The following is a 15,061-nucleotide window of genomic DNA, read 5'->3' on the forward strand; positions in this document are numbered from 1 at the left end:
GGGTTTGTGTGCGAAAGAAGAAGGGACGGTTTTTTTTGAATTTTTGATTTTTGGGGGTATTCTTTTTTTTTTTTTTTTTTTTTTTTTTTTCCTCCCCAAACATGTATCTACCTCACACTTCTTTTTTTTTATATGTGTATATAACAACAAAGAATACATCTCACATGTCTCAGCACCTGACAATACGCCATGGGTGACCGGTGGTACCTCATCCACGCACAGGCCGCGCCCGCCCGTGACCGTGACCGTGCCCCGGGCCAGGCCGGGCTGGGCTGCATCCGGGGGGCCTCAGCTTTGCTCTCTCCGCTCCTCTCCGACGGCTTGCCTCTTCCTCGGCTGTGTCCTCTTGGCCTTGCTTTCTTCTTCTTCTTCTGACTCGGTTCCCTACGAGGTTGTGAGGTGTCACGATTTTCCCTCCATCTTGGCCCAGTGTCCCCCGCTCAGCAGGGGGGTGAGGACACATCCCCTCCTCACCCCGCGCTGAGCGGGAAGGAAGGCCCGTCGGCTGCCCCAGCCGGCTGTCCTTGAGCCCGGCTGCTCTGTGCAGACAGAACGGCGAGCCCCTTCTGTTGCCGCCCGCCGGGGCAGCGGTTCCGGGGTCTAGCGGGCAGGAGGCGGCCGGGAGCGGCCGTCTCCATTAGCGCCCATCCCTGCCAGGCTCAGGGGTGGGTGGGCTCCGTGGGGCGCCGCTCTGGCTGCCCCAGACGGACGGGGTTCCTGTGCCAGGCACTCTTTTAAGAGCCCCGTCCGCCAGGCCTCCTGTCGAGAATAGGTGGTCCCCTACCTCCCAGCCAATCCCTTCCAGAATGTTCTGTGGAGAAAGAGTCCCGTCCCCCCCTCTCCCTCCCTCTCCCCGTCTCCAGAATGTTCTCTGAATTTCCCCCCCCTCCTTTTCTCCGAAGACAAAAAGATGTACCAAGCCTTCGGGCCGGAGGGGGGGGTGGTGCTAGGCGCCAAGCCTCCTTTCTGGGGTTCGGGGTGTCGCACCTCCCACCAGGCCTTGCCTCTCTGTCCCTCGGTCCCGCCGCCGCTGCTCATGACGGTTGGGGGGGGCGGACGGCGCGACCCGGTTCCAGCAGCTGCTCTCAGGCCCTGGTGATGTGACGTGGGCGACGCGGCCCACGGGGGGGTCAGCGGGGGCAGCTGCCCCGTCCCCGCAGGGACACCCCTCCCCTCTCCCCCACGCCCTTGGGACCCTCGAGGCTCACCGACAAACGCCATCTGACTGCGGGGCTCCCCTCGCCCACACCCACGCTGCCGGGGAACCCCTGGGCGGTGGCCTGCCCCACTTTTGCACATAACCTTCCGGTTTCCACGCGGCCCGGGCGTGCCCGCCCGGTCCGCCCAGCCGGTTCCAAGGGTTTCTCTTTTCGTTCCATCATTTTCCGAGTTTTTTTTTTTTTTTTTTTTTGAGTTTTCCGTCGGTGTGGTTCTGTTACCGTTTGACGTCGGTGGTTTTCCTCTGAGTAGAAAGCAAACACTAAAGCGTAGGCGTAGGAGCAGTAGATAAATGCTTGCTGGGAGGGTGCGGTCATCCTACTGGACCGAGCGCCGGGGGCCCACCGCCAGGCCGGGGCCCTGTCTCCCCCTTGATTTTGTTATTGTTTTTTTTTGTTTGTTTTTTTTTTCCTTTTTCTTATGCTCCAAATAATCCACTCGAGCGTTTCCCACGCGACCTCCACCCCCCACAGCAGCTCTCCTGCTGCTCGAAGCGCTCAGACGCATCACGGAGCCGAGCTGAGCGCTCGCCACGGCCCAGGCCGCAATGTTCTGGGAGACGCCGGCAAGGTCAAGGTCAAGGTCAAGGCCCGGCGGCGGCGGGGCGAGACCCTGGCCGGCCGGCCGCCCGGGTCTCCTTCGTGGGGTGTCGTGACATTGGACACGGTTGAGATGAGCTTCCTCGGAGGAGGAGGAGGAGGAGGAGGAGGAGGAGGAAGAGAGAAGGGGGTTCACGGCCAACACCGGCCTCCCCTTCCAGCCCGTTCACTCGCGGCGTAAACATGGTGTCCAAGATCGTGGGGAAAAAAAGAAGAAAAGAGTGGTGGTGGTGGAACTGCCCAAGGGCGAGATGCTTAGCGCGAACTGGTTGCTGTGTGTGGGCCGGCGCCACGGATCCACGGGCTGAGCCCAAGTGCCGAATCCTGGGCCCGTTGGTTCCACCGACGCCTTTCTCGGCAGCGCACGCGGGCCGCACTCCGTGGCCAGGTCACGGGGGCTCCGGGGGCGAGAAGGCGAGGATGCACGGTCCAGCTCGCTGTCCCCGAGTGGCCAGAGGATGGAAGGAAGCTCCTTCCCAAGACAGAGGGCTCCGCCCCCCCCCCCCGCCCCCCAGTGGGCAGGAGCCCTCCGCGCCCCGCCTGGGCCCAGTCCCAGGGGCGCACCTAAGGCCTGGGGCCTGTTCCCCGGGTCCATGTTGCCTCTGTGCGCATCGGCTGTCTGTGGCTCCGTCTCCCTCTGGGAGACCCCCGACCAGACACCCCCTCTTCAATGAGAACGAGAAAGGCTGTCGTCTTTTTTTTTTTTTTTGGACCTTTGGACCGAACCTCTCTGTTGCCGCCGGAGATGCTGAAGATACAGAGGACAGGCCGGGGGAGGGGGTCACGCCTGGCCCCCCACCCGGCTCAGATGGCAGAGCTGGTCCCTCGGAGAAAAAGCGGGTGGACACTCCCCGATGGCGGGGAGAGCCGGCGGGAGGAAGCCCCCGTCGCCGCCGCCGCCGCCGAGGTCCTGGCGGGACGAGGAGAGAAGGATCGGAGAGAAGAATGGCTGAGCACAAGGGCCCAGGGCCTGGAGGAAGGAAGTGCGGGCCGCGCTCGGAAATGGACGGTTTGGTTTCTTGGAATGACCACGTCGGACCACGTCCAGACTCGGAGTCATCCGTGGGCATTCGTCTTCAACAGCCACGACAGTATGGCGTTGGGACTAGGACTTGTCTGAGGACACCGACTCCATCACGCCCGTCAGTGGTCGGTTCTGGGGCATGACTTTATAGGGTTTTGTTTTCTTTTTGTTTGTTTGTTTAAGCAAGAATATTGATGACTCATCTATATTTTTGTGGGGGTTTTTTGATTACTCATCTATATTTTTTTGGTTTTTTGATTACTCATCTATAATTTTTTTTTGATTACTCATCTATACTTTTTTTGATGGTTTTTTGATTACTCATCTATACTTTTTTGATGACTCATCTATACTTTTTTGATGACTCATCTATACTTTTTGTTGGTTTTTTTTTGATGACTCATCTATACTTTTTTGTTTTTGTTTTTTTAATTACTCATCCGTATGGCCACGTTTGTGTGTGTCCTCATTTTTCCGGTCAGCATCGTTTTGATTACTCACACCATTAGCATTTTCAGTAGGGCTCTCATGTCCAGTAGATACGGGTAGTCAGTCGACGAAGATCTGGTTTACAGGAACTAATTCAACGTTTCATTGCATTTTTGTAAGGACATAGAATAATTTTATACAACAAGTCTGTAGTCCGTAACCGCCGAAATAATTTAAGGACACTTGAGTTTTTTTTTTTTTTTTGCAAATGTACGCTCGTAATCCATTTATTTTGTTGTGTTTTTTTTTTTTTAATAGGACACCTGTTTACTAGCTAGCTTGACGAGATGCCAAAAATGCATTTCCCCCTGCCCCCAAGCCCTGCATAATTCTTTTACACCCCTCCACACACACACACACACACAGTTCATGTCCTAGTTTATATAGCGGAGGAATGGTGGCGATTTCAATAGTTCTGTACCTTCAGTATCTTGGTCTTCCTGAACGTTCTGGTTGGGAAGGAGAATCATCGTTTGCTGGTCATTGATCTTTGGAGTGTAACTACTTTAAGAGACCAAAGGAACCTCACTGGCCAAGATGCTGCCGCCCGGCGGTGCCCGGCCTCCGGCCCTGGTCATCTGGTGCGGCTGTTGCCATGGTTGCGGGATGCCTCGCAATGGAGCTGCTGACAGCACAGCTCCTGGCGTCACAGCGCTCGCCGCACGCATGCAGACTTAACACGCAAGACGGTAATTCTGGTGCGGGCGGGCTGCTTGCTTCCATGCCTCCTGTTATGATGGACGCTTTGTTATATAACCAGAGAGACTCTCTTATTTTTTAAGGCACAACACCGAAGATACATTTTTTCCCCCCAAGACAAAACAAAGTTCTTTTGAGTAAAAACAACACACACACACACACACACACACACACACAATTTTTTTAAATGTCTGACTCCATTTCCTCTTGCGCCCAGTGGGTCATGGGCCACGTCTACACGATGCCACAAAAGCCCCACCATTGGGGATGGGGTGTTTTGCACAACATGGGAGAAAGGTCCAGATAACAGTATTTTTCTGTTTGCAACTTGGCATTCGGGTGTTGCTTAGACGCATCCACAGGTGGGATAGATGTTTGGCAAAAACACCCGTGTGCTTTCTAAGCCGGTGAGGTTGACCAGAGTCTGCCCTCCAGGAAAAAAAAATGTTAAAAAACAAAATCAGACCGGAAGGCGCGATGGGATGGATGTATTGCAGATCATTTATTTTCCAAGTTTTCTTGTTTAAAAAAATGAAATAAAAGTTTTTTAAAAAAGTTTTTAAGAACCAATAATTAAACACAGCCAATTTGTTACGTAAAATGACTTTCTGTGGACAGATTATTCGTAAAAACTTCCTCTGTTTATATACAAAAAAATCAGTAGCTAAAAAAAAAAAAATTTCAAAATGGTTTTGTATATTCCATTGTAAGAATTTATCCCTGTTATCGCGATATACTCTGGATTCTTTACATTACAGGGGGGGGGGAAAAGAAACTTTGTCTATTTTGAATGGCTGACGCTAACGCGACTTTAGTTTATCTTACTCTGCTTTTTTCTAATAGTTCAAGTATTACATGGTTTACGTTCAATAAAGGAATTCAGTATGCATTTCCGGTCTCCCATTTTGTTCGCGCCTCCGTGCAAGGCTCACCATGCTTCTGAGGCAGGGGCACCGTGTGGCATGCGTGTTCACACATGTTGCTTGGAGGTGTTCAGCGTGAACGTTTTATTTCTTGACAGCTGAACCCTCACAGCATGCAAATTGTTTCTCACTCCATTAAATCAGCTACGAGAAAATCTGAATGCCTAAAATACAGAAATCTGTACTCCAGTTTCCACTGATCTGTAGATTTTTCTTACACCTTCCAGAGACACGAGTCAGGCCAAGGGGGGTAGCTTGATCTGGGGGGGAGGGGGAGGCCCCCATAGTGTCATTGGCACCTCACAGCCAGCACACCTACTCAGAGGGGGGCAGAGAGAACCGAGTTCACACACCTAGGATGTGGCTTCCGGGAGGTGTTCACAAATGTTTGCTCCTTACAAGTTCGATATCTCAGCCAGCCCCGAGGACTACAGCCCAGACAGCGTTATCTCTGCCAGGGAAATGGTCACGGTGGGAAACGTGAACACACATTTTGTGCAAACTGGCTGTGCCCGGCCAGCATGGCTCAGTGGCTGAGCGTCAACCTATGAACCAGGAGGTCACGGTTCGATTCCCGGTTAGGGCACACGCGGTCGGGGCCGTGCAGGAGGCAGCCCATCGATGTGTCTTTCACCTCAATGTTTCTCTCTCCCCTCCCTTCCATTCTCTCTCAAAATCAATGGAAAAATACCTATGGGAGAGGATCAACAAAAAAAAAAATAAACTCTCAAGCTTGGTGGTGTCCCTGGGATTTTGCTCACCATTGGCGTTACTAGACAGCCAATGTCAGAAGGCAGGCTCGTTTCCAAGGCTACGGGGATGTCTGGGCTGCAGGCAGGGAGGACACAGGCGGCCGGTGCGCCTCTCCCACGTCTCGGGTGGGTTCCTGCTGCCTCCGGGGCTGCTGGGAAGGTGCTGGGCCTTCAGAACTGTGAGGAGGACCTGTCCCCACTGGTCCACTTCCTTAGACCTCGGGTCCAGCTGGGCCGATTCTCATCCCCGCGGGTCCAGCAGCAGCCTGGTGGCCTCCCATCACTGAGGGACTGCCGCCTCCAGTCTCTCGGTGCATCTCTGGAACAGCTCTGCAGGGGAGGGGTTTTGATTCGTTTTAGAGATGAGCACACCCAAGACCCGCCCCCCCAGCTACTCAAGGACCAATCCAAGGCTCAGCCTTTTCCGCTGTAGCATTCAAACCGATCTGCCGCACTGTTCATAACTAAACAGGCCCCGGGGTGTATCCGGGAGGGGGAGTGAAGTGCAAGGCCGCTCTGCCCAGGATGTGGCCTCTGGGGTCATGAGGGGGGGGACATGACATTCATTATGAGGGAGCGCTGGGCCTCCCCCAGAGAATCTCCTCTAAAAGCTGCTGACACGTGTGTGGCTCGGTGCCAAGCGATGTGAAATAACCCAGGAGCCGGACCGGCGGCCCCTGCCTGCCACTGTCCTGAGAGCATTGATGGGGCTGGGAGCAGGGTTTATCTACAAACACAGAAGGCTCTGCACATTCACAACTGTTCTGGCCAGACCAGCCCACCCCCATTTGCTGGCTTTGGATAGGCTAACACCGTGTCTTTGAGCTGCGTTAGGTCCTTTTATCGGTGTTTCTAACTCTCTATCCCTCTCCCTCTCTGTTAAAAAACCAATAAAATATATTTTAAAATTAAAAGCTCGGAGCCCCAGTCGGTTCTCCCTGAGGCCTGTTTCCTGGGCACCAGGCTTTGGCCGTGGGCGCTCTCACCCTCCTCCAGCATCTCCCGGATGATGACTTGCAGGGCCTTTCCCAGCAGGCTGGCGGGGAGCCCCGGAGACAGCGGGGGCACATGGATGAGCGCCGCACGCCCATCCCCGTGATGCAGAGACAGGTAGTAGGTGTAATCGCACACGTATCTGCAACGGCAGGCAGGGGACCCCACGTGACTCCTGGGGCCAGGGAAAGGAAGGCAAGCAGCGGTGGTGCCCTGGTATCATCCCCAGCACGCGAGGAGGGAGGACTGCCACCCAGGGAAGTTCTGTCCTTTTGCCATTTTGAAGGGAGACATCCTAGCAGACAGATGAGTCAGGCCTGCCAGTGTTGCTCAGTGGTTGAGCCTCAACCTGTGAACCAGGGGGGGGGGGGGGGTGTCACCATTCCATTCCTGGTCAGGGCATAAGCCCCCGGGGGTTTGCAGGCATGATCCCCGGTGGGCGGCCTGCAGGAGGCAGCTGATCCATGATTCTCTCCGTTTCCGTCTCCCTTCCTCTCTGAAATCAATGAAAATATATTTATTTAAAAAAGGAAAGAGCCCAAACCGGTTTGGCTCAGTGGACAGAGCATCAGCCTGTGGACTGAAGGGTCCCATGTTAGATCCTGGTCAAGGGCATGTGCCTTGGTCGCGGGCACATCCACAGTACAAGGTACACAAGAGGCAGCTGATCGATGTTTCTCTCTCATCGATGTTTCTAACTCTCTATCCCTCTCTCTTCCTATCTGTAAAAAAATCAATAAAATATATTAACAAAGGAAAGAAAGAAAAAGAAAGAAAGAAAGAAAGAAAGAAAGAAAGAAAGAAGCCAAAACCGGTTTGGCTCAGTGGATACAGCGTCAGTCTGTGGACTGAGGGGTCCCGGGTTCGATCCTGGTCAAGGGCATGTACCTTGGTTGCGGGCACATCCCCCTATCCATGTTTCTAACTCTCTCCCTTCCTCTCTTAAAAAATCAATACAATATATATATTAAAAATAAATAAAAGGAAAAAAAAAGATGGGTTATCCTCCCCTTTCCGCTCCACGAAGCGACGCAACGCACCTGCCCGCGTCGCGGGAAACCAGCACCTCCACGCCCTCCACCGCCACGCGCCTGCTGACCGCCTTCATGTTGACCCGCGACTCAATCACTTCCGGGCCGCCGGGGACGCACGCGCCGCCGTGCTCGGGGCGGAAGCCGCGCACGTCGGTCTCGCGATAGCAGCTGTTCCGGCCGCGCTGCTCGAGCACCACGGCCTTGGCGGCGCTGTCCACGCCCACGTGCACGGTGAGCTGTGGGAACGCGGGGCGGCGGGGAGTTTAGGGAAACTGAGGCCTGCCTGTCCCCGTCTTCCCGGAAGGCCCAGCCGGGGGTGAGGGCGAGTGCGAGGCGGAGAAAAAATCCTCTCAGACCGCGACTGCGTCCTCCTCATTCCTAGGCCGCCGCGCGGGAAAGCCGCCGGATGGAAAACCGTGAGGCGTCGTCTGTGTAAATGCTTTTGTATTTTTAAAATGTTCCTGCCAGAACCGGTGTGGCTCAGTGGATAGAGCGTCGGCCTGTGGACTGAAAGGTCCCGGGTTCGATTCTGGTCAAGGGCATGTCTTTCTCTCATTGATGTTTCTAACTCTCTATCCCTCTCTGTAAAGATAAAATAAAATAAAATAAAATGTAATAAAATAAAATATAAAATAATAAAATAAAATAAAAATATATATTTTTAAAAAGGTCCCGGGTTCGATTCCGGTCAAGGGCATGCACCTTGGTTGCGGGCACATCCCCGGTGGGGGGCGTGCAGGAGGCAGCTGGTCGATGTTCCTCTCTCATCGATGTTTCTAACTCTTTATCCCTCTCTCTTCCTCTCTGTAAAAAAACTAATAAAATATATATTTTAAAAAATAAAATAAATATTCCTACCCAGGGGTGGAATATTCCTCGGTGTCCCCCCGGGGGAGGCCCAGCTGCTCCCTGAGATCACAGGGGACGCCCAGCGTTGCCTGGGCACCGCTGACGCAGGGAGTGGGTCGCTGAGCTAATTATTGTTAGTGTTTCTCGAACTGGTTGGGTTTCCTCCGGGGAACACAGCTCAGGGAGCTACGGGAGCCTTTGGGGCGCTGTGCTCATAGGGCGCGGGTGTATGTTGTGCTCCTCTCGTGGTCTGGGCTCTGTATGTGCGGGGTATTTGCACCCGTTTTTATTTTTATATATATATATATATATATATATATATATATATATATATATATATATATATATATATATATAGGAACGGTTGGGATAAAATGGGCTGGGTGTGAGGCCTGTGTGCTAGGGGATAACTATTCTTTTGAGTCCTGGCTGGGAATAAAGCTTCCATTAAAAAAAAAAAAAAAAAAAAAAAAAAAAAAAGCCGAAACCGGTTTGGCTCAGTGGATGGAGCATCGGTCTTCGGACTCGGGGGTCCCAGGTTCAATTCCCGTCAAGGGCATGGACCTTGGTTGCGGGCACATCCCCAGTGGGGGATGCGCAGGAGGCAGCTGATCGATGTATCTCTCTCATCAATGTTTCTAGCTCTCTGTCCCTCTCCCTTCCTCTCTGTAAAAATTCAATACAATTTTTTTTTTTTTAAAAAAGACACGTATATATTGACTAGAGTCCTGGTGCATGAATTCATAAACCAGTGGGCTCCCTTGGCCTGGCCTGCGGGATCCCCTGAGGGGTCCTGGATTTCAAGAGGGTGCAGGCCAGGCCAAGAGACCCCACCTGTGCACAATCGGGGCCAGGGAGGGACCCCAGGAGGGCTCCAGGGCGTGTACCCATCTCACTCAGTAGCAAGCTAACCTGCAGGTTGGAGCATCTGCCCCCTGGTGGTCAGAGCACGTCACAGCAAGCAGTTGAGCAGCCATAGCATACATATCATTAGCATGCTATGCTTTGATGGTTGAACGAACAATTGGACAACTGGACCCAGCATAGTAGGCTTTTATTATATAGGATTTGAGAGAGGAAGGCGGGGAGAGAGAGAGAGAGAGAGAGAGAGAGAGAGAGAGAGAGAGAGAGAGAGAAAGAGAGAAACTGATTGGCTGCCTCGTGCATGCCCCCTTACTGCGGATGGAGCCCACAACCCTCACTTGTGCCCTGGCTGGGAATCGAACCTTGACCTCCTGGTTCATAGGTCGGCGCCCAACCACTGGGCCACACCAGCTGCACTGCATTTATTACAGCTTAAGCTTTTAGAAGCAGGCTCAGAACCTTATAAAAACCCACTGGGATGGTGCTGGTAAGATGCAGGGCTTGGGTGCACTTAAGCCATCAACTCTAGAACGGGGTGGGGGGGGGGGTCCCAGGGGTTCACAGGCTCTGGGGCTCCATCTCATCATCAGCAATCCCCCCCCACCCCCCTTCCCGCCACTGGCTCCCCAGCTGCCATTTACTTGCGGTTGCAGGTCTTCCCAGATCCTGGCGACCCTCCACTTCACCTCCCTGTAATCCACCGGCAGCTGAAGCGTCCGCAGCTCCACCTCCGCGTCCCTCCCCAGGCCCAGTTTGGAGAGCTCCTGTGGAGAGAGGCAGGCGGCCCCAGCCCACGTGGCGCCGTCAGTTGGAGCAGCGTCCCATACCCCAAAACCTCAAAGGTGCTGGGTTCGGTTCCTGGTCGGGGCACATACCTAGGTTTTGGGTTCGATCGCTAGTTGGAGTTGGAGCTAGTGAGTAAGCCCACCGTGGGTTTTGTTTTTGTGTTCTTGTTAATATGAGAAGGCCTGAGATGATAATAACCAGCGTGAGGACAAAATGAGACACCCCCCCCCCCCACTTCTCCCTGTTGTGTACAGGGACCTCTCATACTGTAGCAACCAGCTTTCCTAGCAACCACTTAAAAAACAAACATTTTTACTGATTTCAGAGAGGTCGGGGGAGGGAGAAAGAGATAGAAACCTCAATGATGAGCAAAACCGGTTTAGCTCAGTGGATAGAGCATCAGCCTGCGGACTGAAGAGTCCCGGGTTCGATTCCGGTCAGGGGCATGTACCTTGGTTGCGGGCACATCCCCAGTAGGGGGCATGCAAGAGGTAGCTGATCAATGTCTCTCATCGATGTTTCTAACTATCTCTCTCCCTTCCTCTCTGTAAAAAAATCAATAAAATATATATTAAAAAAAAAGAAGAAGAAAGAAACCTCAATGATGAGAGAAAATGATTGATTGGCTGCCTCCTACATGCTCCCTCCTCTCTCCCCCCACATGGGGACCAAGTTTGCACCCCAGGCATGTGCCCTGATGGGAATCGAACCATGGTCTCCTGGTTCATAGATTAATGCTCAATCCCTGAGCCACGCCGGCCACACAGCCTAACGGGCCACCTCAGGGAGCTGGCCCGGCTCTGATTGCCCAGGTCTGGGTCTGCCAGGGGGTTGTTACCTTCACTGCTTCCCAGCTGGAATTCACCAGGTGCTGCCGGAAGGGCCCGAACCCTGAAACAGAGGAGGTTCTGGTTTGCTCAGGCCAGGCCTCGGGTGGTGGTGGGGGGGAGGTGGGGTGTCTCTCCTCCCGGGCTGCTCCCATGAGCCATTGTGGGCCCCCTGGAACCCCCACATCCTGTCCTTGGATCGCGCGTCACAGAAGGTGAGGCGTTGTTCTCCTAATATATATCTGTATTGATTTCAGAGAGGAAGGGAGAGGGAGAGAGAGGGGAAAAAAACAAACCTCTATGATGAGAGAGAATCATGGATCGGCTGCTTCCTGCACGCCCCCTACTGGGGTCGAGCTCACAACCCGGGCCTGTGCTCGGACTGGGAACCGAACCGTGACCTCCTGGTTCCTAGGTCGATGCTCAACCACCGAGCCACGCCCGCCGGCAAGGACGCCTTGATCTTGGGCCCTTGTTTTCCCGTCATCTGTCGCCATGCCAATCGTCTCGACCAGGTTCACACGGGAAGCAAATCCAATGAAAGGCAAAGACGGCCCCTGGCAGCTCCCCATATTTTTTAAAAAATATATATTTTATTGATTTTTTTTTACAAAGAGGAGGAGAGAGGGATAGAGAACTAGAAACATCGATGAGAGAGAATCATCGATCGGCTGCCTCTTGCACACCTCCCACTGGAGATGTGCCCGCAACCAAGGTACGTGCCCTTGACCGGAATCGAACCGGGAACCTTTCAGTCCCCAGGCCGACGTTCTATCCACTGAGCCAAACCGGTTTTGGCCAGCTCCCCGTTTTTAATAAAAGGCCGGCCGGCCACCCCGGGAGCCACCACCGGCTGGCTGACAGGCCCTTTGGCAAACAGGCTCGGGTTGGCCAGCACACGGGTCCTGGTGAGTCTGAGACCTGCCCCGGCGCTTCGGCATTCAGAGCTGATTGGTGACAGGCACTCATTAGCCAGAGGTATAGCTTTCCCTAGGAATTCAAGGGTAATTGGATCCCCTCACTCTCCATACCCAGAATGCCACGGCGAGAGCAGGGGAGATGAAGGGTTCTCAAAAAGAACGTCCTTTCACCCACAGGGTTGCGAGGAGTTTGACGATACGCCTGGAAATGCTGCCGTAGGTAACTCGTGATTTGCCACACACAGAGGACTCCTTGTCTGGCCTCTGTTGCCTTCAGCCAACACAGTCCCAAACACTTAACATGTGCCAATTACGTCTGAGTTAAAAAAAGAAAGAGCTTTGTCGAGAAATCAAACCCTCGCCTCCACCAGTCTGGCTCAGTGGATAGAGCGTCAGCCTGCGGACTGAAGGGTCCCGGGTTCGATTCCGGTCAGAGGCATGTACCAGGGTTGCAGGCTCGATCCCCAGACTTGATTGGGGCACATACAGGAGGCAGCCAATCAGTGTTGCCTCTCTCATCGATGTTTCTCTCTCTCTCTCACCCTCCCTACCTTGTACTCCCTCTAAAAACCAATGGAAAAATATCCTTGAGTAAGGACTAGCAACACCACCACCAAAATAAAAACCAATGAAAGATATCTTTGGGTGAGGATTAAAGACAAACAAACAAACAAATACAACAACCCCACAAAACAAACCCTCCAGGAGCGCAGCTGCGACAATGACTTGGGGGGCTGGGGTGGATTTGGGGTGCGCTGGGTGCATTTGGGCAGGAGTGGGCAGCTACCATCCCTTCCCAGATGGCCTTTTGGGTTCAAAGTCTCCAACTGGTGGCTCAGGGTGCCTCGTGGTTTTCTGAGGGGTCCGGAGCTCTCTCTCTGGTCTGGGGGTGGGGGGTGGGTGGCACCTTTGGGGGTGGTCACTGCAGGTGGACTGCCCCAGCTCTTTATGAGGCCCTGCCCTTCCCGGGACCCCCAGCTGCTCCTTCCTGGCTGAGAAGCTGCACTCCGGCAGATGCCCCCTGGGCCCACTGGCTTCCTCCCTGATGGGCTCAAGGTCAAGGTCCGGGCCTCGGCCACAGGTGGGCGCGCTTATATGGCTGCCATTCAGGAGCTATTTGTGGCGAAGGGCAGGACCGAATGCAAACGCCTCTCTGTCCGCTAACGGTTCCGAACAGGCAGAGCTGGGAGTCAGCTCCCTTCTGGAGTTACTGGCGCCGCAGTCAGCCGCTCTCTTTCCTCCACCGGGGAATGGTTGTGATCAGAATCGGGGCCAGGCTATAGGCAGCAGCACCCGGGGAAGCAGACAGACAGGCTTACCGGTCACCACCACGCAGCTGGGCCGGGGCTCCATGAAACCGGAGTGCGGGGCGCGTCAGGTGGCCGTGATGCAGCCCGGGCCCTGGGTGCCCGCCCCCCCCCCACAGGGCCACCAGCCGCCTGTTCCTCAAGGGGGATCCCGCCACAGGGGCCCTCAGCATTCTGGGGCCCCTAAAGCCTGAAGACTCTGGGGCGGGGGAGGGCGGTAAGACGATGCCCTTGAAAGCGGAAAGCCAGCTCATGCCGCAGAGGCGGAGCCATCTGGAACTTGCTGGCCACTGGGTCTGGGCCAGTTTGCTGCTTGTAGGATTCAAAGGGGAGGTTGGCAGCTAGCTGTCTGTCCTGCTTTGCCGGGACTGAGGGGTTTCTGGGATTATGGAGGGGGAGCGGGGGAGGGACTAAAATGGACTGAAATGGGTACAGACCATAAAGGTGGGTGACCCTACAAGTTTCTAGGTCAGGTTTCCTCTGCCTCAGTCATCCCCCACCTGCCCCAGAGTGCTCGTGTCTGGCCATTAGGACTTGATGAGGTCTCTCTTGAAACTGATTCTGCAAAATATGTTAAGAAAACAATGAAAGAAGCCCTGACCGGTTTGGCTCAGTGGATAGAGTGTCTGCTTGCGGGCTGAAGGGCCCCGGGTTCGATTCCGGTCAGGGGCATGTGCCTTGGTTGCAGGCACATCCCCAAGTGGGAGGTGTGCAGGAGGCAGCTGATCAATGTTTCTAACTCTCTCTCCCTTCCTTTCTGTAAAAGATCAATAAAATAAAATAATAATAAAAAAAAGAAAACAAAGAAAGAAAAACCAAGTCCCAGATGATGGCTATGATTAGTAGTGTTGCTTGAAGCCCCATTGCCTATAAGCTGTGGCTCCTAAGGCACGTCCACAAACCATTAGGTTTAATAAAAAATAAGCACAAAAGCACCCTTTCATAAAACTAAAAATACTTTTTTTTTTTTTTTTTTTTAAAAAGCTGATTGATATGAGCTACAAAGAAATACAATTTTTTCCCCCCATCTGGGTGTAGCCAGTCCCAGGAAGTTTCCCCACGTGCAGAGGGCCCTGGGTTAGAGGGCGTGGCCACGTGGTCCCCTTGCTAAGAATAGCCCCCACCCTGAATGGGATCCGGGGCTGGGCTCCGCCTGAAGCCTTCCTGGGGTGCTGAGCCCCAGCCATTCCCTCTCATCGGCCCCTGGTGTGGGCTGCGGCCGTTTGCAGAGAACGGACGGGACGTGGCGGCTGACCCCGTGGCCTCCCGGGCTGCTCAGAGAGGCCGGGCCACCTTGGTCTGCAGGGGATGCTGTGCCCCCATTCAGGTCGGAAAGCGGTGCCCCGGTTTCTCATACTCCCTCTGGCATTCTAGGTGGTATCTGAACCCCCTTCTAATGAATGATGGCTCCCCAAGTTCACGTCTCTTGCCCAGCTCCGCCAGAGCTGTAAACAAGATTAGGCCACTAGCAAGGCCCACGTTTGTAAAGCTGGCGGCCTTAAGGGTCAAATTCTAGCTAACAAGGTCTGCTGTGGTAGCTGGCAATTCCTCGCGTTAACTTACCACGCCCCAAGAAGCCCAGCTGGTGTGGCTCAGTGGTTGGGTGTCGACCTAGGAACAAGGAGGTCCCATACGATGCCCAATCAGGGCACATGCCTGGGTTTCGGGCTCGATCCCCAGTGTGGGGTGTGCAGGAGGCCTCTCTTCCTTCCCCTCTCTAAAAACCAGTAAAAGCACATTTTTTAAAGTAAATAAAATAATAGTAATAGCTCTTCCC

The 15,061-nt window shown here is 53.9% G+C and overlaps 2 protein-coding genes across 6 annotated transcripts in view; one reads left to right on the plus strand and one right to left on the minus strand.

The window, feature by feature from the left end:
- TTC23 (tetratricopeptide repeat domain 23) overlaps positions 1-15,061 on the plus strand; it is a 995,109-nt gene that overhangs the window by 166,293 nt on the left and 813,755 nt on the right. The gene's annotated exons all lie outside the window — the stretch shown is intronic.
- PGPEP1L (pyroglutamyl-peptidase I like) lies at positions 119-14,250 on the minus strand. 5 transcript variants are annotated; one of them, XM_084869298.1, is made up of 6 exons: positions 13,722-14,250; positions 11,069-12,293; positions 10,086-10,208; positions 7,738-7,967; positions 6,691-6,839; positions 119-6,034 (listed from the first exon to the last, which is right to left on the minus strand). In XM_084869298.1, exons 2-6 carry the CDS (start codon positions 11,210-11,212, stop codon positions 5,985-5,987), a joined length of 696 nt encoding a protein of 231 aa, XP_084725424.1. In that variant the 5' UTR covers positions 11,213-12,293; positions 13,722-14,250; the 3' UTR covers positions 119-5,984. The 5 variants fall into 5 exon arrangements, with proteins under 5 accessions (XP_084725424.1, XP_084725426.1, XP_084725423.1 ...); XM_084869300.1 differs by having other exon boundaries at positions 11,069-11,121; positions 13,297-14,250; XM_084869297.1 differs by having other exon boundaries at positions 11,069-12,047; positions 12,153-14,250.

The sequence above is a fragment of the Pipistrellus hanaki genome, assembly GCF_964339955.1.
Source record: "Pipistrellus hanaki genome assembly, chromosome: 21".
NCBI classification, from domain to species: Eukaryota; Metazoa; Chordata; class Mammalia; order Chiroptera; family Vespertilionidae; genus Pipistrellus; species Pipistrellus hanaki.

Excerpts from the sequence above, each read along its gene's own strand:
- PGPEP1L (XM_084869298.1), bottom strand. The coding sequence starts at position 11,212 with ATGGGAGCAGCCCGGGAGGAGAGACACCCCACCTCCCCCCCACCACCA. Across the intron at positions 10,209-11,068 it reads CCAGCTGGGAAGCAGTGAAG|GAGCTCTCCAAACTGGGCCT; the intron begins GTAACAACCCCC and ends CTCTCTCCACAG. Across the intron at positions 7,968-10,085 it reads GGGAAGACCTGCAACCGCAA|CTCACCGTGCACGTGGGCGT; the intron begins GTAAATGGCAGC and ends GCGTTCCCACAG.